Source organism: Pteronotus mesoamericanus, unplaced genomic scaffold (assembly GCF_021234165.1).
Source record: "Pteronotus mesoamericanus isolate MK-2021 breed Mesoamerican mustached bat unplaced genomic scaffold, CSHL_Meso_final scaffold_232, whole genome shotgun sequence".
Lineage (NCBI taxonomy): Eukaryota > Metazoa > Chordata > Mammalia > Chiroptera > Mormoopidae > Pteronotus > Pteronotus mesoamericanus.
The window spans coordinates 2,937,908-2,964,395 of record NW_026555311.1 but is presented as its reverse complement, the minus strand read 5'-3'; the positions used below and the strand labels follow the sequence as shown (position 1 = coordinate 2,964,395).

The window sequence follows — 26,488 nt, the reverse complement described above, 5'->3', positions numbered from 1 at the left end:
AGAGGTTATTTTGTTTTTTGTTGACTGTTGCAAAAAAAAAAAAAAAACAGCTGACCTTTTATATTTCCTTCCTTTCTTGAGCAACATTGAATACATGTTTCTAGAGGTGATCATATTTGTGACTGGCATAATTAGACTAACATTGGATCGGTAGACTAGTCCCATTCAAGTTAATGTTTCAGAGTAGGGCATCAATTAATTACATGTATTGCCTACTTTAGGGTCAACCCCCAGTTATAGAAGGTGACATCTGACCTCTTGTGACATGTTTGGCATTGAGATTTCTGGGTTCTTCATCCTGTCGCTGCAGACAGACATAAACCCAAACTGTAAGTCCTTTTTCTGTGTAGGTTGCAACCAGGTACACATTATTATTTATTTATTACGATTTAATCCTATGATACCCACGATTTCTAGCAACTGTTTACCAAAGTTATAATTTTGCTTTGTCTCTGATAATTTCTGTTTCCTCATTAGATTTATTCTAGAGGAGGAAAAAGGCTATTGGCTAAATTACTTCTTTGGAAGTAAGTTAGTTTTTAAAAAGTGCCAGTTAATATTATGTTGTATATGTAATCCCAAGAACTCTTCACAGTACTACTAACTGCATTCTCACTTCAGTCTACATTGATTTATTCTTTCGTACATGTCTTCTTATGGTTGCAGATTGGCAGATACGCTTTACCACTATTACCAGTATTATTTTATTTTATTTAATAACAGCCTTAGGGAAGAACTTACTGATTCTGAATAACCATAATTCACAATTCCACAGTGCATTTTTTTTTCAGTATGCTGTATTCTTATGGCACTCCTCTGGACTTGGATTGTTGTGTAGCTGTTTTCATGTATGACATTTCTCTTCAGATCTGTGAGCGGGGTCACTGTGGGAGAGTCAGGAAGACCTTGTGGAGAGCAGGGAATTACTCCTTGGAAGTTGGATGACGTTTGTTGAGATAGAGAGTCTAACCAAAGGACTAGAGGGTCTTAAGGGAAAGGGGATGAAAGGGCAAGGGCCAGATAAGGAGGGTCTTTCTATCAGCTTTGAGATTGTTATCTGGTAGGTAGATGGGAATGGTGAATGTGTTTGAAATACGGAAATGGTGAAACTAAAACAGACTTACTTTTTTTCCTCCCCAAGTATATGGTAAATAAATGTCTCTTAAGTCTGCCTGGTCTTCCTTCTTTTGGCCTGGGTTTTAGCCTATGTAACTTCCTGACTGTATAGTGGCAGCTAGTTTCCTAATTGGCCTTTTGGGCTCCGGGTCTTGCTAGTCTGTTTCTTCCAATTATTGACGTCCGAGATGTTTTTTTAAAAACACCATCTTATTAAATGTTTCACGATTGAAAGTCTTTCTGTGTTGCCCATGAAGTTCAGATTCTTGTCCAGGTGTTTATGCTTTGCTTTTCTCTTCAGAGTTGTGCAATCCAGAAGCTCCCCCGAAGTTTCCACGCATTCTGCCTGGGATGCCTGTCTTCTTGGACTCGTTTACCAGGCAGACTCCTCTTTCAAGTCTAATCTCCTAGATAGTTGTTCCTGACAGCTTTCAGTCAACCTAAGCCTCATTGTTTATTAGTTTCTTTTCTAGGTTTTAGGTCTGATTGTGATCTTAAAATCCTCTTGATTTCCCCATTGAGCATAAGTGTAAGTACCTGAATAGGGCACTTGTGCAGAGCCCTTCACTATTAGATCCTCACATTTTTTTCTTTTTACGCCCTTCCTCTGCCCACTCAGAGCTCCATATGATGGGACTATTCTCAATTGTGTGGGTGCTCTATTATTTTAATTGTTTATTTTGTATTTTTCCTTTATTAATGGACAAAACAGACATACCCTTTCTTTTAAGAGCCAACTCAAATTTCATCTCCTCTGAAATTCTGATTTATTTCTCACTATAACCAATCTCAGTCCCCTTACTCTTTGGTCATAACTTAATATCTATGAAATTCAATTTTATTTTTTATTACAGTCTCTTACAAACTTTGAAAAATCTTTTTGCTTCCTTTGCCAGGTTTGAACTTCTCCAGTGTAGGGCATACATCTTTCCTATCTTTGGATCTTAGCATGGAGCATAGTAGCTGGGACAAGGCATGTAAAAGAGGTTTCTTAATAAACGTTCAGTTGCATTCAAACTGAAGGAGCTGTTGAGAACATTGAGTCATTAATTTTTGACAAACACCGTGCTTTATATGATTTATCTTACTTAATTTTCACAGCAACTCCATGAGGTCTAATGTCATTTTCCTCATTTTCCTGATGAAGATGATGAAATAAATTGTCTAAAGCCACACAGGTTTTCAACAGAACTGAAATTTGAATATAAATCTATCTGATGTCAGAGTCTAAGCTCTTAACCATTAAGTGTTTTCTTTTGATAATTAATGAATTTATGTTTGTATCCTTGCACACTTTGAAGTTTTAAAAACACTGCCTTCTACATGGTGCTTCCATATTATCTCATTTCACCCTAACAACAATTCTCTGACATTCAAATTACCCACACTTTATAGGTGAAGAATATGAAGCTGTATGAATAAATTATTTGCCCCAGGTTTAAGTATTAGAATCAAGAAGAACCTAGTTCCTTTTGCATATATTCTAAATTTTTAAATAAATTCATTAAGGTTCACAAAGATGCTGTTTAGGTTTCAAAGTTTATTTTTGTTCACAATTTTAAAATAAAATAGTTGTTGTATATTGTCCATCTATAAAGCACCTAGTAGCAGATCCTTATTACTATTTTTAATTTTTTAATTGTAGTAGAATACACACAGCATGAAATTTACCATGTTAACCCTATTTAAGTGCACAGTTCAGTAGTGTTAAATACATTTCCATTGTGCAGTCATCACTGCTGTCATTTCCAGAACTTTTTCAGTCTTATAAAACTGAAACTCATTACCTCTACCCTTGGCAACCACAACCACCGTTGTAATTTCGTGTCTTCATAATTTTAACTGAGTGCCACACAGAAGTGGAATTATACAGTATTTGTCTTCTTGTGACAGGCTTATTTCATTTAGCATAATGCCTTCAAAATTTATCCATATTGTGGCATATTCCAGAATTTTCTTCATTTTGCATATATACACCACATTCTGCTTATCCATTTATTTGTCACTTGGGTTGCTTTCCCTATTGTGAATAATACTGTTATGAACATGGGTGTACAATCTGTCTTAACCTGCTTTCATCCTTTTGGTTATATCTCCAGAATTGCTGGATCATATGGTAATGCTATTTTTAATTTGTTGAGGAAGCACCATACTGTTTTCCACATTTTACCTTTTCACCAGCAGTGCACAAATGTTTGAATTTCTTATTATCCTCATCAACACTGGTTTTCTGTTATTTTAATAACAGCCACCCTAATGGGTGGGAGGTAGTATGTCTTTGTGTTTATAATTTGCATTTCCCTAGTGATAAGTGATGTTGAGCATCTTTTCATGTGCTTATTTGTCATGCATATATTTTCTTGCAGAAATGTCTATTCAAGTCCTTTGTACAACTGGGTTGTTTATTGTTGGGTTTTCTATATCTTCTGGACATTAATCCATTATTAAATATGTGATTTGCAGATATTTTCTCCCACTTAGTATGTTGCCTTTTTAATATGTGAATAGTGTCTCTTGTACAAAATTTTTTTAATTTCCAGGAAGTCCAATTTGTCTTTTTTCTTTTGCCTATGCCTTTGGTATTATATCCAAGAAATCATGGCCAAGTCCAATGTTGTGAAGCTTTGGTCCTAAATTGTCTTCTAAGAGTTTTATTGTTTTAGGTCTGACATTTAGGTCTTTGATCCATGTTTGCATTAATTTATGTATATGATGTCAGGTAAGGGTCCAACTCTGTTCTGTTGCTCACAGATATCCAGTTATCCCTGCACAATTTGTTGAAAAGATTGTTCTCTCTTGAGTGGTCTTGGCACTGTTGTCAAAAATCATTTGAATGTATGTATTTGTGCATTTCTGAGCTCTGTATTCTATTCCATTGGTCTATATATTTGTCTTAATGTGAGTACCACCTAGTTTTGATTACTGTAGCTTTGGTAGTAAGTTTTGAAATCAGAAACTAGAAATCCTCCAGTTTTGTTTTTTTCCCCCTAAGACTGTGTTGGTTATTTGGGACCCCTTTAGATTTACATATGAATTTTAGGATTTTTAAAAAATTTTTAAAAATATATTTATTTTTAGAGAGAGGGAAAGGAAAGGAGAAGGAGAGGGAGAGAAACATCAGTGTATGGTTGCCTCTTGGCTACTGAGGACCTGGCGCACAACCCGGGCCCTGACTGGGAATTGAACTGGCAACCCTTTGGTTTGCAGGCCGGCACTCAGTTTGCTCACTGAGCCACACCAGCCAGGGCAGGATGCGTTTTTCTATGTCTGAAAAAAAAATTGGGATTTTGATGGTGATTTCATTGAATCTGTAGAGTGCTTTGGGCAATACTGGCATTTTAACAATATTAATTATTCTAATCCATGAACATTTGGTATGTTTCCATTTGTTTATGTCTTTAATGTTTTTCAGCAATGTTTTGTAGTTTTCATTGTACATATTTTCACCTTGTTTATTAATGCCTAAGTATTTTATACATTTTGCTGCTATTGTAAAAGAAATTATTTTCATAATTTTCTTTTCAAATTGTTGATTGTTTGTGTATAGAAATGGAACTTCGCCCTGGCCCGTGTGACCCAGTTCCATAAACCAGAAGATCACAGGTTCAGTTACCTGGTCAGGCCATATACCTAGGTTGTGGGTTTGATTCCTCGTCACAGCATGTATGAGAGGCAACCAATAAATGTTTCTCTCTGCCCTCCATCCTCCCCCCTCTGAAATCAATAAGCATGTCCTTGGGTAAAGTTAAAAAAGATGTATCTTTTTTTTTTCAAAAGAAATAGAACTGATTTTTGTGTATTGACTTTGTTTCCTACTGCTTTACTTTGTTGGATTGATTTATTAGTTACAACAGCTTTTTTGTGAAGCCTTCAGAATTTTCTACATATAAGATAATACTATTTGCACAGATAATTTTACCTCTTCCTCTCCAATTTGAATGCCTTTTATATTATTTTCTTGCCTAATTGCTCTGGCTAGAATGTTTAATGCTGTGTTGAATAGAAGTGGTGAAAGTTGCCTTTTTTCTGAACTTAGAGGAAAAGTTTAGTCTTAAAATAATGTTGTTCACTGTGAGTTTTTTCATATATGGTTTATATTATGGTGAGGTAGTTATATTCTACACCCAATTTGTTGAGTTTTTTTAAATCATGAAAGGGTGTTGAATCTTGTCACATGCTTTTTTGTATCTATTGAGATTGATCATGATTTTTTATGTTTAATTTTGTTAATGTGGTATATCACATTTATTGATTTGGGAATGTAAAAACAGCCTTGCATCTGTAAGCCATGCAGTGGCAGAGCATTATTATTTATTTATTTTTTATTTCTAAAAGTAACATAACCATTTTCTAGGATTCTTGAAAAATAGAAAGCAGCCCTGGTGGCCATGGCTCAGTTGTTTGAATGAGGTCCCACAAACTGCAAACTGTAAGGTCATCAGTTCTGTTCCCAGTTAGGGTACATGCCTGGGTTTTGGACTTCACGTTCCGTCCCTGGTTGGGGCACTTGGAGAAGGCAACCAGTCAGTGATGTTTCCCTGCCTCTGTTTCTCCCTTCTCTTCTTAAAATAAAATAATAATAATGAAAAATACCAGAAAAACAATCATCTATAATTCTTCTACCCAAACTCAAGAATACTTTGGGATGAGAAGCAAGATAAACATTTATTGTAAATGTTACATTACACTATCTTTTGACCTTAAAAAACCATTGTCTATGTTGACACGGAATTTTACTTTATAAAAATGGACATTGGGATGCAAACAGGTTTAGTAACTTGTTCAGGGTCTTGCAGCTAGTAAGTTGTAAAGCCAGTGTTTGAACCCGTTATGTATGTGACTTCAAAGGCTTGCTTTTTCCACTGTACTTTCATATGGTCTATATGTCATCTGTTGAATTCTTATAACCCTCCTGTGTTTTTATTATAGAAATAATCAGTAATACAAATAATTAGGTAAAAGCTGAATCATGATAGTGCAGGAACCATTCACTTAGAACACAATAAGAACTAAGGACTTACATTTATTACCTCACTTAGCTTTTATTACAACCCTATAGGTACCCATTATCATCTGCTTTTCTTCATCGCCATTCTGCCATTGTTAAATTCTTGAATAACTTGTATGTTTCCTTTTTTCTTTCTTTTTTTTCCCCACTGTGTTCAGTAATGTTGCACTGTAGCCTTTCCCCATGCTTTGAATTATTTCCTTAGAGTGGACACTGAGGTTGTCCCCAGTTTTCCCTCCACCGCAAATAAGCAAGCACTGCTCCAGTTTTTTGCTACCACAATAATAATTTTCTTTTCTTTTTTTTTAACGTATATGAGGAATTGATTAATGTGTGTATCCAGGAACATATTCCTCAACGATTATAGAATATCTATACACTTAATTTCACTGGATTCTCAAGACAGGATGCCTCACTCTTACATGTTTATTAACAGTGAACGAGGATTCTGTTCCCCTACGTGTCTGCATATACTTGATGTTGTTCAGTTGCACAAATGTTGTCACTCAGCTATTTCAGTTTATATTTCAGCTTGCATTTCTGTAGTAATGAGTTTAGGCAGCTCCTGGTGTTCCTAGACAATTTGGGGCTTTCTTTTCTGTGGATGCCTGTTTTTATCCATTGCCCAACCTCCCATTGGTGGGGGTGTTTTTTTCTGTTGATTTGCAGAAGCTCTTGTTATTGTAGACGTTAAGTTCCTTATATACTTTATGCTTTGTAAATGTCTTTTCTCATACTGTCATCTGTTGAACAGAAATTTTCAATTTTGATGTGTTAAAATTCAGTCTTTTCTGCTAACGTTTGTGCTTTTGAAATTTTATTTAAGAAATCCTCTAAATAAGGTCACAAGAATATTCCCATACACTTCCTTTTATTAATTATAGTTTCACCTTTCACAGTTAGGTCTTCAGCCATCTGTAGTTCTGTTTTTATGTGGTGGTAAGAAATGATCTTGTTTTTTCTATAACGAGTCTGCTTTCTTCTTTGGAATTTAAACTTTAAAGTCACAAACTCTTGTGGGAGATGTTTTAGGGCTCCTTATTGCATGCCATATAGTTTAATTATGTATTTAGCAGTGTCCTTTGTTTACCCTCAGCCTCTGAAACCTCTTCCCACCACACTGTAAGCTGTATAGGTAAGGATCTTTTTCTGTTTTATGTATTGGTATTTGCCAAGCACCAAAAAAGTGACTGACCTGTGACATTTACTCAACAGTTTTTGACAATATTTATTGAATGTTGCATGGATGTAGACTCTTTTTCTGATTTTGTGGACTAGTCTTTTTCTGGCTTCACTCTAAGCATAGGTATAGTCCCTCACGATCACAACCCAAAGTCCATGGTGTTTTTGTTTTTGGTCTCATTTTTGTTTTTTTAACCACCCAGGCTTCCTTTCCCGGTGGGCCTCAACTAGAGTTTTTATCTCCCTGGCACCCCTTGAGGTTGTAAAAAGCTCTGCTTAACTTCTGAGACTCAGTTGTCTCTTTCAGAATTGGCAGATGCCCCTAAATTAAATGAGGGGTTTTTTTTAGTATTTTGTTTGATTCTTCTAGTTTTCAATGGCAGGATGGATCTGAATAACCTAATTAACCACTAACAATGGCAGCACTGTCTATGTATACGTATGTGTTTGTATACACACAGTTTTAAATTTTGTTCTTATTATTTCTAATATACTGTGAGCATTTTCTCACATGTTAATGTTTTTTAAAACATTAATTTTATTAAATGCATTGTATTCTATGGGGTGGATATATAACTTATTTTATATCCATAATTTATTTTTCTGTTATGGACATTTAAATACTTTTTCCCTTATAAAATTTCATGATGTGAGGAATGTTTTTCTACATAAATCGGTGTCCCACCTCAGATATTTCCAAAGAAGTAGAATTAACTGAGGGAAATGATAGGGTCATATATAAGGTGTTGATTGATAACTCAAAAACACTTTCCAGAAAGTGTTTGCAGTAGCACTGTGTTGAGAGTGGCTATCTTAATGCATTTTTATCAGCATTGAGAATAATTTTAAATAATCTTGCTCACTTGACTGGCAAAATAATTTTCTTACTGTTTTAGTTTTGCATTTTAAGGATATAAGCCCTTTGCCATATTATGATAAATGCTCTTTTGTTTTATTGTTTGCTGTTAATTTGCAGAATTTAATTAGGGGTTATTGCTCCAGAGGCTTTGAAAATGGGTTTGTAATGTTTTTGTCATGGAGAAATTCCACATTTCTTACTGAGTCAGATATTTTAGATCTTCTCTGGGTTTTTCCCATACTGTTGATTTAGAATGATGCCCTCCGACATCAAGAGATTAGATCAGTATTCACTTAAATTTTATCTCAAATTTTATGATTCTGATGTTTTTGGTAGTCTTTTTTCAGCTCCAGAGCTGGTTTACTGGGGCCAGTTGGGAGCCAAGGGTCCTGAAATTATGGGTCAATACTAACCTTCTCCATGTCATCCAGACACCACTTAAGTTTGTCCTGTTTCCATCACAGTGAAGGCCTCTGGACTCCTGATAGTGTGAAGCTGTTTGTAGGACAGGAGGACAGTACCAGTGCTCATTATGTTAGTAGAAAACATTTCATTGCATTTTGTGGTGGTTTCTTCTCCCCCAGGGTATGATCATACTTAAGGTGTTCCTGTTGATGTGCCCACCTGCTGGAATGTTCATGTCAAACAATGTGACACACAATTCTGAGAATGAATCATCATTTGAAGGGTTAAAGAAAGTTACTTTTAGGAAATTATGGCTGAAATGTCTTACTTTTGTAAAAAATGTTAAATCTACAATGGCCGTTACCATTAGCTATATATTTTTTGTCTTGGAACATGCTGAGTTATCTCAGGGGAGATGAAACAAATTAGGGTTTTGCAGTCTGTTGCTTGGATACACTCCAGTGCTCAGCAGCAGTTGGGAAGTAGTGTCCTGCGGGAGATATAGGGAGCATAATTACAGGAAAGGAAATGGATGGAATGGGAGAAAATTAAAAAGTTACTGAAAAAGTTCAGAGAAATTGAATACAACATTTAGATAATAGATATTTACATACCATTCGTGATTTATACTAAGTGAATTAAAATAAATGGCCACTATAAATGCATCTCAAATCCAAATTGCTGTTTTCGCCTCTTGATTTGAGGAAGAAAAGTTCCTATGATGGATAAGCAGCCTGTAAAAAAAAAAAAAAAGCAAGAAATCTGGAGTGACCTTAACCTGATTTATTAGCACAAAAGTATTTTTATTTGAAGAAAACCTGACTAAGCACTTAATGATCTAAACAAAGAAATAGTGGATTTGGGACCCTTAGTTATAGTTAAGGTATCACATAGATCACTCAATTCTTCATAGTTTATTTGTAATTTACTCAGATATATTTAGCCTGCGATACACATTAAAAGGACCTTACTCCTCATTAACATGATCCTCTGGCTCATTTCTGCTTTTTTAAGAAAAATAGATGAGAATCAATACATTTTCTTAAAAGTATAGAAGAGTAAGAGGAAAAGTAAGAATCCCTCAAGTTTAGGCATTACTTTATGAGCTCGTGTTTGTTGACACTTGACACTTTATTGGTGATTTCTGTCACAATAGGTATTAAACCGGACAGTTTACATTGCTCATATAAGGTTTGGCTTTATTGCATAGACCAGCAGTCCCAAACCTTTTTGGCACCAGGGGACCATTTTTGTGAAAGACAGTTTTCTGCAGACGGGGATGGAGTGGGTGGTTTTTGAATGATTCAAGTGCATTACATTCACGCTCACCTCTTGCTGTGCATCCCAGTTCCTAATAGGCCCGGACCCATACAGGTCCATGGCTTCGAGGTTAGGAACTGCTGTCATAGACCATTCATACAAAAAGAAACCTGGCACATCAGCTGTGTTGATAGGTATGGTTTAGCCCTTTGTCATACTCAATATGTCTTCTTGCTAATTCATTGTTCCTTGTTTCAGTTTTCTTACTCTTATAATTTGTAATCTTAATTTTGTGTTTAAGTTTACCCTTTACTTGGTTTCTTCCACTGTTAAAATTTATAATTTGCTCCCCAAATAGCAGATACTTTGTTCTAATCCTTACTTTCTATTATATTTAAGTATTTAAGTCATTGAAAATTTAAGTGATATAGGTATAAATCATTTTTATGGAAATTGCTATTGAGTCATTCCACTCTCACTTGCTAAATATTACCACATTTTTTTTCCTTTTTTTTTTTTTTTTTTGCAAAGGTTCTGTACATAATTTTGTTACCTTTCCCAGTTTCCCCCTTTGCAAAGTTGGGAACTTACCTGAGATGTGTGGGGCTTCCAGCACTTAACACAACGAGGCAGGAGGGCACCCAGAGGTTGGTCAATGCTTACCATGGCGTCCTAGCCATAGCTCCCTTACTTGGGGAAGCTCCTGGGGAAGCTCTGGGAGATCCTGCCATGCACCATGGCACCACCTGCCCCCAGAGCCACCTGCATCTACATTTTCCCTTCCTTTTTAATGCTTATCTTTTACATTTAGATCCTTGTGTATTTGGGCCTATTTCTAGATTTTCTGATCTTTTGTATTCTTTTGTTTGAATTTTTGGGTCATACTGCATTGTTTTTAAATTGTTGATATTGTCACCTATAATCAATTTCATACCAACTTTATTATTGCCATATTCTAATAGAGTACTTTATAGTAATTTTTATTGGGCAGAATTAGTCATTACTTTTTTTTTCTCCTTTTAAACATTTTTAATGATATCATCTGTTTAATTTTGGGATGTTTCTTAAGCTCATAAAATCACATATTCAGAGATCCTGAATTGATCCCTGGTACAGAAGAACAGTGGAAAAACTGGTGAAGCCTAAATAGGGTCTGTAATTTAAAATACTAAAGTATAAGGTTTACCTTGTTCTATCACTTCACTTTACTGTGCTTCACAGATGTTATAATTTTTTAAAATGAAAGACCAGACCCTCCACCAGCAAAAAAGATTATGACTCTTTTTTATTTGCAGTATACTGGAACCAAACTCCCGAAATCTTTGAGGTATGCCAGTGTACCAGAGTTAATTAATAAATTAAGGAATGTTTGGATAACTAGATACTGTGGTGATCATTTGGCTATATAATTGTTGAATCATTATGCTGTGTACCTGAAACTAATGTAATGTTATATGTCCTTTATAATCTCAAATAAATTATTTTATATTATAATTTATTTTAAATTATATTTTATTGGTTATGCTATTACAGTTGTCTTGATATTTTCCCCCGTTTCCCCCCTTCACCTAACGCCGCTTGCGCCCTCTGGCAGGCCCCCCCCCGCCCCCCCCCGCCATGGGTTATGTGTATAAGTTCTTTGGCTACTCCATTTGCTATACTCTACTTTACATCTCCATGGCTGTTCTGTAACTACTTATTTGTATTTCTTTTTAAAATCAGATTTTAAAAAAAATTTTGTTTGTTTTTAGACAGAGGGGGAGGGGGAAGAAAGAAGGAAAGAAACATCAATGTGTGATTGCCTCCCGTGAGCTTCCTGCTGGGGACCCAGCCACATCCCAGGCATGGGTCCTGACTGGGAATCCGGCCGGCGACCCTTTGGTCTGCAGGCCAGCGCTCAGTCCACTGAGCCACACTAGCCGGGGCTATTTGTATTTCTTAATTCCCCTCATTTCTTCACCCATACTACCCTCCCATCCGGCAGCCTTCTAGTATCTAACTTCTTTTCTCTTGCTTTTAAGAGTCTCTGTCTTTAACCTTTGTTTTTTTAATAATGATGTGTCCTGGAATGGGCCTCTTTGCATCAGTTATAATTGGGCTTCCTAGGCTTTCATGTCTATTTCCTTCGCCAAATTAGGGAAGTTTTCTTTTCACTGTTTTTTCAGATAGATTTCCAATTTCTTGCTCTTTCTGGCAGCCTTATGAGGCAAATGTTGGACCTCTTGAAGTTGTCCCAGAGGCTGTTGATACTATCCTCAATTTTTTGGATTCTTTTTTCTTCTTCTTTTTCTGCATGGTGGTTTTTTGGTTCCTTATGTTGCAAATCATTGATTTTATTCCTGGCTTTATTCATTCTACTATTCTTTTCCCTGTAAATTGTTCTTTATTTCTGTTAGTGTATCCTTCCTTTCTGACTGGATCTTTTTTATTCTACTGAGGTCTTCAGTAAGTTCCTTGAGCATTCTTATAAACAGGGTTTTGAACTCTGCATCTAATAGATTGCTTATCTCCTATTGTTTAGCTCTTTTTCTAGAGTTTGATCTGTTCTTTCATTTGGGCCATGTTTCTTTGTCTCCTTGTTTTGGCAGCCTCCCTGCGTTTGTTACTATGTATTAGGTAGAGCTGCTTTGACTCTGTTTCTTATGTAGTAGGCGTCCTGTTCGGTCCTGTTCGGTCCAGTGGCACAGCCTCCCCATCACCCAAGCTGGGTACTCAAGGTGCACCCTTCTTGCGGGCTAAGTACACGAGGCTCTTGTAGTGGAGGCTTGGTTGCTGTTGGCAGAGCAATGGGAGGGATTTACCCAGACCAGTCATCTGACAGCTGACCACCAACCTCTGCCTTCTGTGGAGGATCAGCTGTGCAGGGGCAGGGTGGTGCTCCAAAGTGGTCCGTAGCTGTCTACTGGGTGTGTTGGCCCTGGGGTTTCCCTGGTGGTGCAGGCCAAGGCCAGCCTCCACCTGTGTTTCGCCCTGGGCACCCTGCATGAGCTGTAAAGCAATCTGAGATGTCTGCTATTTGTGCTGGATTTGGAGATTCCCAGGTGAATATAAACTGTGACTAATCTGGCTGCCACTAGGGCTCATTGAGGCCAGCTGTTGCTTGTTTGATAGGATTTAGGAGCCAAGACCAGCCGTTTTTACGGAAAAGCAGCTTGGGTGGGCCAGTAAATTGGGTGGGGTAGAGCCTATGTGTATCTCCAAGGTGGGTCACACAGTGTTAGCCAGGTTGATGGAGTCTCAGATATGGCACCAGCGGGTGGGCTCCGCAAAGGACAATGGCTTCTCTGCTTGCCCTGATGCTAGACACTTCAGTTTTTCCCTGTATACTGCTGGTGCCCTTCAAGCTCCCACCTCTGTGCTGGAGCTCAGTGGATGGGAGTCTGGGTAGGTGAGTCTGTGTGTGGGTTCCCCAAGAGGAACTGCTTAGGGCTCCAGCAGCCTCCTCCACTGACTCAATCCACCCCGCTGATTTTCATAGCAGTTGTGGGGATTTATCTTCCTGGCACTGGAATCCTGGGCTGGGGGGCCTGGTGTGGTTCTGGGACTCCTTGCTCCTGAGATATCCCTCCTGAATTTTTATCCATATGGGTGTGGGGCCAATCCATTCTGCACCTGCGTCCCTCCTGCTAGTCTGTATGGATGTGGTTTCTTCAGTTCTGCAGTTGTCAGACTTCCATTCAACTTGATGTCGTAGCTGTCACACTTGCATTCATCTTGATTTCTGATGTTCCTGAGTGATGGTTGTTCAATATTTTAGTTGTAATTTTGATGTGGTTGTGCGAAGAGGTGAGCCGTGTCTGCCTATGTCATCATCCTGACTGGAAGCCTGAAAAGAAATTTTGATAGTTGTATTATTTTATGTAAGATGCTAACATTAGGAGAAGCTGGGTAAAGGGTATATGGGAATTTTACTATTTTTGCAACTCTTCTGCAAGTCTAAAGTTAATTTAAAATAAAATTTTATAAGATCACATTGAAATTTTCTAATACTCATGTATAGTCAAGCATTTATCTAATATAATTTGTCTTCGTCTCATACCGATGGCACCTTTCTTGGCTGCAACTGCAGATAGGTCAGCAAATAGGTCTTGTGATTGGAAGGCCAGCCTTAAAGGGAAGTAAGTAGTACCTATTTGAAAAAAGTAAAAAACAAATGTAACAACTATTTTAAATAATGTATGTATGTTCTTAGCCTTTAGAGGACACTTTGTAATGCATGTTAGATTGCTTAACTCTTTATTTTAATTTTCCTAAATCCAGACTTTTCATTCAGGAAAAAAAAAACACCCACCCTTATCTGAACTGTTAGGTTCCTGGACTGTAATAGTACTAGGAGGAAGCACTTTTTGGCATTGATGGGAGTCATCATGTTCTATATAGAACTAATCCTTCATCCATATCCTTTCCCGATCATTCCGTCCCTGTGAAAAGGGCTCCCTAAGTCCATCCTGAATCCTGCCTCATGAATATTTTTGTGGCTCTTCAAGAGCAGCGGTCTACAATAAATGTCTTTAGGTGACTTCAACTCTTTTTGACTAAGGAAGTTGAGCCCAACATGTTATCACTGAAGAGAAAGGAAAACTTCCTTTATTGTGTCTTGACACCAAGCTGTAAAGATGTTGGAGTGCACAGAAGCTAAGAAGATCCATCTGTATGGTTAAATTCAATGCATTAAAATACAACAGAGAATACTAGAATGTAATGCCATTTTTGTTTTTCTTTTTGTTTTTTAAACAGCAAACTAAGATTGAAAAGGAATTTCCTTAATAAAAGATAGCTACCACTATCCTATGGCAGCACCGCATTTGTATTTATATTTATCAGTTTATATTGATCAATAACCTTTGGCAGGTGTCATGTTTAATGGTTGAAATACTGTAAGAATCCCTTCCAAATCCGAAACGAGGATACACACTATTACTACCTAGGGGTGTACATTGTACTAGAAGGCCCCATCAGTGCAATAAGAAAGGACAAATTTAATAGACTCACTTAAACAGACAATAGACTTAAGTTAGACAAACGTAAAACTAGTAAGAGAGTTTAGCAGGGTTTCTGAATAGATGTCAGCAACCACCAAGCAGAAAATACTACATAACATAAAATCCCCGTTTCAAAGAAATCAAAACTATGTACTATCTAGAAAAACCCAAAAGATAAGCAAGAATTTTATGGAGAAAAATACAAAACTTTATTAAGGACATAGAAGATAAAAATAAATGAATAGATATACCAAGTTCATCGGTGGAAAGACATAATTTTGCGATGATATTCTCAGATTAATCAAAATTTCAAGTGTTTTTTAATGGATCCTGGAAAACTTGATGCTAAAATAATTTTGGATGAGTAAAGGCCAAGAAGAGCCAAGATGAATTTGAAATGGAGGGGAACTACCAAAGATTGGCAAGCTTATGTGAGAGAAAGGAACTTGTATACATTGCTGGAGTGATGGTAAATGGTAGCTGCTTTTTAAAAGTAAAAATAGTCTTTAGCTAATAGATGTATAAACAAAACCCTTAAGGGCATATTGTGAAAAAGTGTCTTCTTCCTGTCTGCCTTCTGAACTCATTTCTCCCAGACAGAGGTAACCTTTCGACAGTTCCTAGAATATACCTCTTGAGCTCTTGTGCATATACAGAGGTTATTATATAATGCTTTCCAGAAATTTTACCATTTTATACAATGATATCTTTTCACTAATTTTCTTTTTAAAATAAATTGAGGTATAATTGACAAATAACCTTTCTAATTTCAGGTGTACAACATAAAAACTCAGGATTTGTACGTATTGCAAAATGATCACCACAATAAATCTGGCATCTGTCACCATACTTAGTTTTTGTAATGACGAATTTTAAGATCTGCTCTCTTAGTAACTTTAGAATATGCAGTACAGTATTATGAGATGTAGTTACCATGCTGTACGTTACATCCCTATGACTTATTTTTTTTTTATAGCCAAAAGTCTGTATTTTCGACACTCTTCAGTTATTTCACCCCCTTCAACTTCCTACCTCTGGAAACTACCAGTCTGGGTTTTTTTTTCCTTTTCCCTTCCCTCTTTCCTTTTCCCTTCTCTCCCCCTTTCTCTCCCCGTTTCCCCTGCCTGCCTCCCTCCCATGTTTCCTTCACTTTCTTCCTCCTGCCCTCCCTTTCTCCTCCCTTCCTCCTTTTCTCCCTCCCTCCCTCTCTCAAGATTCCACATATGATACTTGTCTTTCTCTCTGTGACTTATTTCACTTACAATTCCCTCTATCAGGGGTATCCAACTTTTTGGCATCTCTAGGCCACGCTGGAAGAAGAAGAGTTGTCTTGGGCCACACATTAAATACATTGCGACACACATGTGTTCACAAAAAAATCTCATAGTATTTTAAGTAAATTTACGATTTTCTGCTGGGAGCCATATTTATAGCCATTCTGAGCCACATGTGGTCCATGGGCTGTGGGCTCTGCTTGTTGGTCATCCATGTTGTTGCAAATGGCCAGATTTCCTTCATTTTTATGGCTAATAATTCATTTTATATACAAACCACATTTTCTTTATTCATTCATCAATCATTGGGCACTTAGTTTCTGTATCTCAGCTATTGTAAATAATGCCACAATGAACATGTAGTGCATGTATCTTCTTGAATCAGTGTTTTCATTTTCTTTGGATTAAATACTTGGAAGTGGAATTGCTGGATCGTATGGTAGTTCTATTTTTAATTTTTTGAGGAACCTACATACTGTTTCCCATAGTGGCTACACCAGTTTACATTCCCATTAAAAGTGCACACAAGGGTTCCCTTTTCTCCACATCTTTGCCAAGATTTATGTCCTTTTTCATGATAGATGTTTGAACAAGTGTGAGATTATATCTTTATTGTGGTTTTAACTTGCATTTCTCTGATGATTACTAATGTTGAAAAGTCCTTTTCATTTGTCTGTTGGCCTTTTTAATGCCTTCTTTGGAAGAATATCTGTTCAGATCTTCTACCTTCTCAAAAACCAGATTTTTAAAAAACTATTGAGTTGTATGAATTCTTTACATATTTTGGATATTAGCCCCAGTACCATGATTTTTAAAAGCACAATGTGTTAGAGCTCTGTCATCATAACATCTATAATACTGCTTCATTTCTTTAATGATTACATAATAATCCTTGATATGGTTATCTTATAAATTAGTCATTCCCCTAAAATGCATAGATTGTTTCTAATCTTTTCTTGCTGGCAACAATGTTAAAATGAATTTCCTCTTGTCCTATTTCACACATATATAGGTATATCTATAGGATAAATTTCTAGAAGTAGAATTGTGTAAGTACTACCACACTTGCCTCTACAGTACTAATTTATGTCTCATCAGTGATGTGTTTCCCATCAAATCCAATCCACCAGTGCAGTGTGTCAGACTTTTTGCCTTTATGAACCTGTTAGATACAAAAATGTTATTTTGTGGTTCTTCTTATATGTTAAAGTATTTTTCCCAGCCCTGACTGGTAGGCTTAGTTGGTGAGAGCATCATTCTGTGCACCAAGGGGTTACAGGTTGGATCCCCAGTTGGGGCATGTACAGGAGAATCGATGTTTCTTTTTCTGCCTCCCTCTGTCTTTCCTCCCCCTCTCCCACCCTCTCTAGTTACCCCCATTCTTTCTCCTCTTCCTTCCTCTCTCTCTAAAATCAATAAACATATCCTCAAGTGAGGATTTAAAAAAGTATATTTCCAAGCTTATTGTTTGTATTTTAATTTTTGCTTGTGTTTTTTTTTTGCTGCGCAGAAATTGCTGATTTTGTGGTAAATTTTTCATTATTTTTTAAATATCACTTTGGCTTTTGTTTTAAACTTGGAAAGGTTTTCTCACACTGTGATTATTCTTCAGCTTTTTCCTTCTAATAATTTTTTGGTTTTGTTTTTAATATTTAATTCTGATCTGTCCAGTATTAATTTGTGGGTACAGACTAAGGTAGAACTCCATCTCTTTTATTTTTTAAGTTAGCAAGTCTAACGTCCCAATGCCATGAGTTGACTAATCAGTCTTTCATCTGCTAATTTAAAATGCCATCTTTATTATAATCCACATGTGTATTTAAGTATTTTTCTGAACTTTATGTTTTGTTCCATCAGTCTGTTCTCCGTGCATTAGTTCCATGGTATTTTAATTACTTTGGTATAATAACATTTTCAAATGTGGTTTTAACTCTTAAAGAATTTTTCTGGGAAGTTCTAACTGAATTTTTTATAGAACTTTAGAATCCACTTCCCTACTTTGTGGTGGTGTTTACTTAAATTATCTTAGAGGCAATTTGGATTTTGTTGTCTTTCATCCAAATATCAGATATGTATTTCCATTTGTTCATCTTTTGTGTCAGTAGAATTTCAGATTTTTATTCACTCATGTCTTGTCATTTCTTTTATTTTTTACTAGGTATTTTATTTTTCTTACTGTTTTTGTAAGTGATTGGGGTCTTATTTTAAACCTCCTAACTAGTTTTCTGGTTTGTATAGATGAAGGCTGTTAATTTTAGTATATTAATTTGTACACATACAAATAATTGATAAATTATTTGATTATTTATAAAAACACATCAGCTGGTTTTCTTGGCTTTTCTTGGTATGTGATAATGATCATTTTAACTCCGTACCAACTTTTGTACCCCATTTCTTTCTCTGCTTTAGCAATGTTGGTTATCTGTGGCAGAGTGTTAAAGACATCTTTGAATATTTCTGATTGGGTTAAGGAAGTGTTTACTCATTTCTATTTTGTTAGGGGCTGGATGTTGAATTTTACTAAATACCTTCTCAACTTGTACAGAGTTCTTAATGATTTCTCACTTTTGATTTATGAATGGGATAGATTACATTTCTGAATTTCTTAATGTTAATTATTTCTAGAAATCCAGGAGTTAATCGCTTGGTTATATATTATATTATTTTGATATTTGGATGTATTAACACTTATTAATTTAGGTTAATATTTAACATTAGACTGTATATGTGAATATTTTATTTAGTATTTCTTACCAGTATTCCTATGGGACACTCTTTCTGTGCCTTTTTTGTGGGGTTTGTTACCGTTATTATGTCGGATCCCTTGCTGCTTTACTCTGTATTGGAAGAGTTTAAATCACATTGGAATTGTCTGGTTATTAAAAGTTTGTTAGAATTACCTTATCAATATGTTCCTACCTTGTATTTTCCTGGGGAAGTTCTTTGTCAACATCCTCTTTCTTTGGAAATCATCCTTTTTAACTATTCTGTTTCTTCTATAGGCACGTTTTGGTCATTTATATTTTCCTAGAAAATTGTAGTGTTTTTCATATATTTTTGCACAGAAATGAACATAGTAGTTGCTTATGGTTATTTTAATTTCCTTTTTTACTTATGGCTATGTCTCTGTAGACATTCCTTATTTTGTATGTTTTTGTGCCTTGTCTCACATCATTGTTGATTAGATCAGCTAATGATAGCTATCTCTTAGTGTTCCCTAAGAAGGAGCTTCTGGATTAATAGTGTTAGTTCTGTAATGTTTGCTTTTTAACTAGCCCTACTTTAGCTTTTTAGTAATTGTGTTTGCAATTTTTAGAAAATCCTTTTGATTCAATGGTTTATGAGAGTTTTCTAGTCTTGTTATTAATATCTGGTTTAATTTCATGGTGACTAGCAAATGTCTATCACTTTTGAAATCTTTTAAGGTTGTCTTCATAGCTGATTTTATGCTCAGTTTTAGTGACTTATTTGGACCCATTGAAGGTAGTTTTTGGGTTTCAGAATAAATTCACCTAGATTTATTTTTATTAATAAACTTATTTAATTAAAGGTCTTCTGTATCCTTACTTAATTTTGTTCACGTGATGTACTTGTGGACTCAGAGAAGTGAATTAAAGTTCCATAATTCTTTATTCCTGTCAGTATTCTCTGTTTCTTTAGTTTTTGCTTTATAACTGCCTGGGGCCCTGTTTGCTGTTTCAAAAAATGATTCCTGCCCAGTTGCAGTGCTGCTCTCAGCTTCATTTGGATTGTATTTTTATGATATGCCTTTGCCCATTCTTTTTCAGTCTGTCACTATAAGTATGTTTCTTCCAGACAGTACATTTTTTTTTTGTGATTCAATCTGTCTTTTTGATTTTTGAGTTAAACTGATTTGTGTTTATTAAAAGGACAAACTGACTTGGTTTTGGTCTTATCATATTTAATATACTACCTGTTTTTATTGTTTCTTTTGTTGTTTTACTACATAATATATCTTTTAATGAGTTTAGATAATTTGGAAAGTTTGTATTTTCTAAGGGCTACCTTTGTAAGTTTAAATAGTATACTTAATTCCTCAGAAAATGTCTACTGGCTCCCTACAGTGAACAGGGAAGATATTAGTGCATTTTCACTTTGGCTTATTTCCGGTCTGCACATTCAAAACTTAAATTGATTATTTTTGGTAGTGTCGACCTTTATATATATATCAAAATATACATGATTTATCACCTTAGACTATTAGTCAGTAAAGGTTACAAAATCATTATATGTGGGCTAACTTCACCTTTACCCTCTCTCGCCCCCATTTGTTATACTGCAAGTCTGCTTTGTTAGGGCCAGTGTAGGGTTCACCACAATCCCCTGTCCCTTTTTTCTTACCCCCCTAGTTAACTACATTTGCAGAGAAACTAGACATTTTATATTCCACAAACTGCAAACACAGAAGGCTCATCATAAGTTCTTGAATAGGGTTTACTACTTTTTCTTTGTTGAAATTTGTCTTCAGAGTTTAGAACGTTCTTCAATGATGGGTTCTTGCAGTTTTCAAAAGATTTGTTTTGAATGCTGATACTTAAATGAGAGATAAATTGATACAAATTCTTGTCCCCCCAGTCCTCCAGTATGGAATGTTTATCTGGAGAGTCTAAGGCTGGCCTCGTTTCTCCTCATATGTCTCTTTTTTAAACACTTTTTCAAAAAGATTTTATTTATTTATTTTTAGAGAGAGGGAAGGGAAGGAGAAAGAAGAGGGAGCGAAACGTCAGTGTGAGAAAGAAACATCAATCTTTTGCTTCTCATATACGTCCTGACCTGGAACTGAACCTGCAACCCGGGCATGTGCCCTGACAGGGAATCAAGCTGCCAACCTTTCACCTTGCAGGATAAAACCCAACCAATTGAGCATCCTGGTCAGGGCTCATTATATAGTTTTGTTTCTGGGTATCCAAACAGACACTGGGATGGTCAGTAGTTTACTGGTAGAGGGTTTGATTGAAGGGGAATAGAAAGTGATACAAATTCACCAGTCTCTAACATTTTATTTCCTTAAAATGAAAAAAAAAAGATATGAAGCAAATATGACAAAAAATTAACAGAAGTTTAGTATGATTGGTGACTACAAGGGAATCTCCAATAGTATTCATTGTGGTACAGGGTATGTTTGAAATATTGTATTTTTTATATTTAAAAAATGCCATTAACTGTAAATCAGGGAGAGCTGGTATGCCTTAGTGATCCAGTCCAAAGTATAATTTATTGAAAATCAGTTTTTGCTTTATTAATCACAAATATTCTTGTTCCTTTATATGGTAAGAACCACTCATGTAATTCCTATATTTTCTTCAGTGACATTTCCTAAGTTTTGAATAAAAGCACTATATATTCTAAAGTTCTATGGCTGTAGATTATAAAATTTTAAATTTAGAATCCACAAAGTGGAAGTTAGTGATAATTGCTCCAGAGACTAAAACTAAAGGGGATGTGTGACTGTAATCTGTTAAGTGATTTATATGTCTATTTGCTGGCTTAGTACTATTTTGAACAAATATTCGTCGAAATGTAAAAAATAGGATTGAGGTTTAAAATACAGTAATTGAAAAAGCATTCAAGACTCTGTTCCTTCCTTGCTTGCTTCTTTCCTTCCTGCAGGGCTCTCAAAAGTACAAGTTACAGTAAAAGAAAAATAAATCATTTCTATTTCCTTATTTTTGTTGATTTTTATGTTTTAGTACTAAAGGATTTTTAAGTCTGTTTGTTTTTTCTGTGTTTAGGTACATGTCTCGAGTCCACGGTATGCATCCAAAAGAGACCACCCGTCAGCTGAGCTTGGCTGTGAAAGATGGTCTTATTGTTGAAACTCTCACTGTGGGCTGCAAAGGTTCAAAAGCTGGTATTGAACAAGAAGGATATTGGTTGCCAGGAGATGAGATTGTAAGTATGTTTTATTTAATAAATTTGGAGAGCTGACTTTTAACTTTTTGAACATTAACTAGAACCTTTAGAAACTCATTTTCAGTTTAGTGATATTGCACTGAAAAATTTTTTTTATTAAGGACCTACATTGGTGCGGTGGATATGTGCTTTCCTGTTTCTTTAGGAAAAGAAAACTCTCTTTTACAAAGAGCCTGCTTCTTCTGTGTAGTTTACCTTGAATCTGAAAAATTTAAACAAAACAGGCATAAAGCCCTTTAGTATACACACAATGGTATTTCTAAGTGTTTTCTTTAATAAATATTAGTAAAAAAAAGTTTCAGTGCAGGATAATATTGATGCTCTCTCAACAGATTGGAAGGAACAAACTGTCTTCCCAGGAACTTACCTTACTCAGGTTGGATGATGTCAGAGCTCAGAGCCAAGCTTCAGGAGGGTTTGCAGGGGACAAGGTTCCAAATCTTAGATGCTCCTGGCTAGTGTTGTCTTTGATTAGTGTGACTATAGTGGGTTTTGTGGCACATGGACAAAAACCATAAGAAAGACAGAAAGTTAATTTTCTTGTTATTTTTATCTAGTTCTTACTTGAGTTCTCTTTTAAGTTATATTTTAGTCTTATATTTCCTTTTAGTATACAATTTTATACTCAGGATTATGTAAGAAATAGAATTTTTTCTTATGTAAAGACTGAGTTCATGTGTAAAATTTCCATCTTCCTACCTTGTTTGTTTTTGGTATTTCCAACACTTTGATTAAAAAGACTTATTCTTTGAAGTGGAACATCATTTAAGATGATAGGTTTCATATTTAATAGAAGTTTTTCTAATTTCTGAAAGGAATGGATTTAGTAATTCTTTATTTTTAAATTTTTATTCAAATATATTTGCCTCCATTTACCTGCTACCATTGACCCCTGCCCATCCCAATAATTAGATATTTTGAGAATGTTTCCTTATGAATTCTCTGAAATCTAAAATTATGAAAAACAACACAAAATCTTAAAATTAATTCTTAGTGGAAACATTTCCCAAAACCTTTGAATAGTGTTTTCCTTTCTGGCTTTACAGCAACACACTGAAAATGGTCAGCTCTGTACAGTGAACTCATAGCACTTCCCCTGTGGAGGACTGCACCTCGGGAAACACAACAAGTTACAAACTTAGAGAACCTATTCAGTTTTAACACTGTTTTTGTTAGTTTAATCTATACCTTCAAAATTTCAGGAAAGAAAATGCACATTTTCCACCAATGGAACACAGAAGAAAAAATGTTTAATTTTGCTGGTATCATTTGATTTGTATACTTAGAAGTGTTCTTATAAACTTAAGTAAAAAAATGTTTATATCAGAATAATTTTTCTGTTGACTTCCATACAGAAAAACACAGCCTTGTTGCCAGAAAAGAAACTCTGGATGTCAAGACATCATATCTGTCTACATTGAGCATTAAAAAGAGGGCCACTGATAATTGATAGTCTATTATATACTCAGAATAACTCAGATAATATAAAATTTCTAATCCCAAAACACTTGGAAATTTACAAATTTAGTAGAAGGCTATCCTGATGATTTCTGAGATTTACATAGTAATTAACCAATAGTAAATACAACTTATCCACAGTATTTTGGTTTGTGGAACATGTACATTTTTTCATAAAAGTGATTTTAGTTCTCTTTACTTTTTAGATCTGTGCTTTTCTACATGTGTTTTTCCTCTTTGATTTGAAGTTTCCTTGTTCATCTTAATTCAACAACCAGTTAATGAGTTTATTTCACCACTTGCTTTAGGTTATTTATTCTATTTTTTGCTTTTATTTGTTCTTACTGCATGTATTTATAGCAGCATCCTTTTCTTTTTTTCTAGATGAAATCTTATATGTAAAACAAACAACCAGTATACAGATTTTGTTAATTCATGTTGGTCCTTATTCACATTTTTATACAAAGTATACATGTATGATGTTAAGTACAAGTGAGTATATAAAAATTGTGCTTAGTTTATTAATATGCAGATATTAAAAATTCGGAGACAACGTATAGCAGAAAGAGGTAAGGTCTTATATGTATAATAGACAGTCACTGGATCTGTATTTAAGATGTAACTATACAATGATGAGATTAATTATTTGTGTATCTCATGACTGGCTGGTATACCACCTGGCTACTCAGGCTGTTGTGTGCTAAAATTGTCATGCCCTAATATACTCTAGAAGGACCCTAACTGTGTGACACTTGGCACAGCACAATCATCTCACACTTGCCAGCTCTCTGTTTAGGAACTATCTGGTCCATGCAAGTTAGCCACTGTGTATGGGGCCAGTTGCGAACCACACAACTTAGAAAGTACCATTCAGCTCTGAGACATCATAAACGTGTATGCTTATTCAGCAGTTTTCTAGCTTTTGTCAGTAAAGTGTCTTATTCTAACAAAATCAGTTTTAGGGAAGGGTCACCTTTTCTGATTTGCAAAAGGAAATCTGTGGGCTAGTGACAGCCCTGCATGCTGGCGTTTGAGTCTGGGACCCTTCTTTAGAGTTTCTCTACTTTGTATATGATATGCTGCCTCTAAAAATTTGAGTTTTTAAATTGAAAGATGTACATTATTCATCTTGTTAACTTTCTGACTCAGGATCAAAAAAAGAAAAGTTGAGTAGATACAATGCCTTGGGAAGGAATGGTATAGGATTTTTTGGTTATTTTTAAATCTTTATTTCCAAGTTATAAATATTCTTCTCCTAGGGAAGTTCTGTCATTTGAAAAATGGGTAAAACATTTCCTCTTTTTCTTCTTAACCTCTAAAAGTAGTTGGCAGTATCTCAGAGGTGTGGAAAAAGTTGATTTCTTTTGATAAGTCCCATAGGTTACATCCCCTGAAATAACTTTGTATTAGCAAAGAGGCTAGACTCTCCTTGTCTTCACTTTCACAATTATGACGATAAAGACAAGGTAGGCAAGAGTGCAGTTTTCTTTATGCCACTCAACTATAGTTGAGCAAAGAGTTTGTTGGTGTCACATTTTTATTCCACCTCTGCTACCGTTTTTCCTTCCACAATGCTTACTTAAAAAAAACTTGTTTCAGTTGAAAAATATGCATATCTTTAGCAAAATTATTTTTATTAAATCCAGCAATGATATAATACAAGCCAAACTCTAATAATATGTTAGGATATAATTATACATAATCTGTAAGAAGACACCTGCGTAAATCAAATATGGTGGCCTTCATTGTACCGCGATTCCTTTTAGACTGGAATGATTTTTAGACAGTTTGAAATGCTATTCTCTACTACCATTTTTAGCCCTGTTGAAATGATAATTCCTTTGGAGAAATTATGATAAAATTAAGCAATAGATAGGCATCTTTATGGTGATACTTTGATTAGACTTGGAGCTAGTAGAGTGAGAAATGTAATTATTAAAAATGAAGCTACTCTCAGTTTAAATGGTTTGCCTAAGTATTAGTCAGTAAATGAACAAACATATATGTACCAACCAATTTTTAAAATGACAAGCTTTCTGAACCTGGAAAACTTGTAAATTTTCTGTTGTCATCTTAAATTTCCATACTTGTGTGTTATTAATATTCACTAATAGGATCCAAGTAATTATTTTAGAGATGATTTTCTTAGCTTTTGAAATTATATTGGTTAAAGACCACAGATCAGGGCACAGAATGAAAATTTCTAATGTATGACCAGTCAGTGTTTTGCTCTATCAAGGTCTTTTTCTTCTGATTTTTTTTTAAAAAAAGAATTATACATGTTCTGATAGATTGCTTCTTATCTGCTTTCTCTAAAGAAATAAATACATATGAATAGCCACATTCAGTCCACATTTGATTGCAGTATTAAATGTCCTTTATTTTTACAGCTTGAGAAATGTATTTTTGGGGCAGAATTTTACCATTTCCTGGGCTCAGTTATGTTTGGTATTTAGTGACTCCTTTTGTAATAAGTTAATTTCTTATGAGTTAACTTCTTAACTTATAAAGGTCTCACTAAACATAGGAAGGTCTTATAAAAGTATTTAATGTAATATAGGTTAACAGGTAACCTTGAGTTATGGATCATTTGCAGATAAAATATGTCAAATATTGTTTTGATATTGAGGCAGGTAATGTCTATTTGATGACTTTCCACTGTATTCAAGGTTACTGGCACAAAGCTATGATTCTGTCCTGTTATTTGACAGATACCTTGATCTAACATTAAATAATTTGGTCACCAGTGTAGACAATGACTTAAAAGTATTAAAAAAATGACATTTGCTGTGAAACAACTTTTCTCTTTTACTCACCTTCCTGTTCCAGACTCAGGGTCTCATCTCCTCTTTCATACATAATGCCAAATCAGTGTAGGAACCACAGACTGCATTTTCAGTTAGAAGCCTTCTACCAGTTTGTTGCTTACATTTCCAGAGTAATTGCAAACATGAGCTCAGGTCTTGGCTATTATGTCCTGCTTCAGTTTGAATATTTACTTTTTATATAA

General features: G+C 35.2%; 1 protein-coding gene across 15 annotated transcripts in view; it reads left to right on the top strand.

Annotated features, from left to right (window-relative positions):
• ZMYND11 (zinc finger MYND-type containing 11) overlaps nucleotides 1-26,488 on the top strand; it is a 141,053-nt gene that overhangs the window by 65,805 nt on the left and 48,760 nt on the right. For 14 of the 15 annotated variants that reach the window (XM_054591607.1, XM_054591603.1, XM_054591615.1 and 11 more), the window contains exon 3: nucleotides 21,840-21,999. In XM_054591607.1, the coding sequence (XP_054447582.1) occupies nucleotides 21,840-21,999 (160 nt within the window). Of the gene's footprint in view, nucleotides 1-235; nucleotides 330-21,839; nucleotides 22,000-26,488 lie in introns of those variants that run through there. The other variant, XM_054591613.1, reaches the window with a different exon arrangement.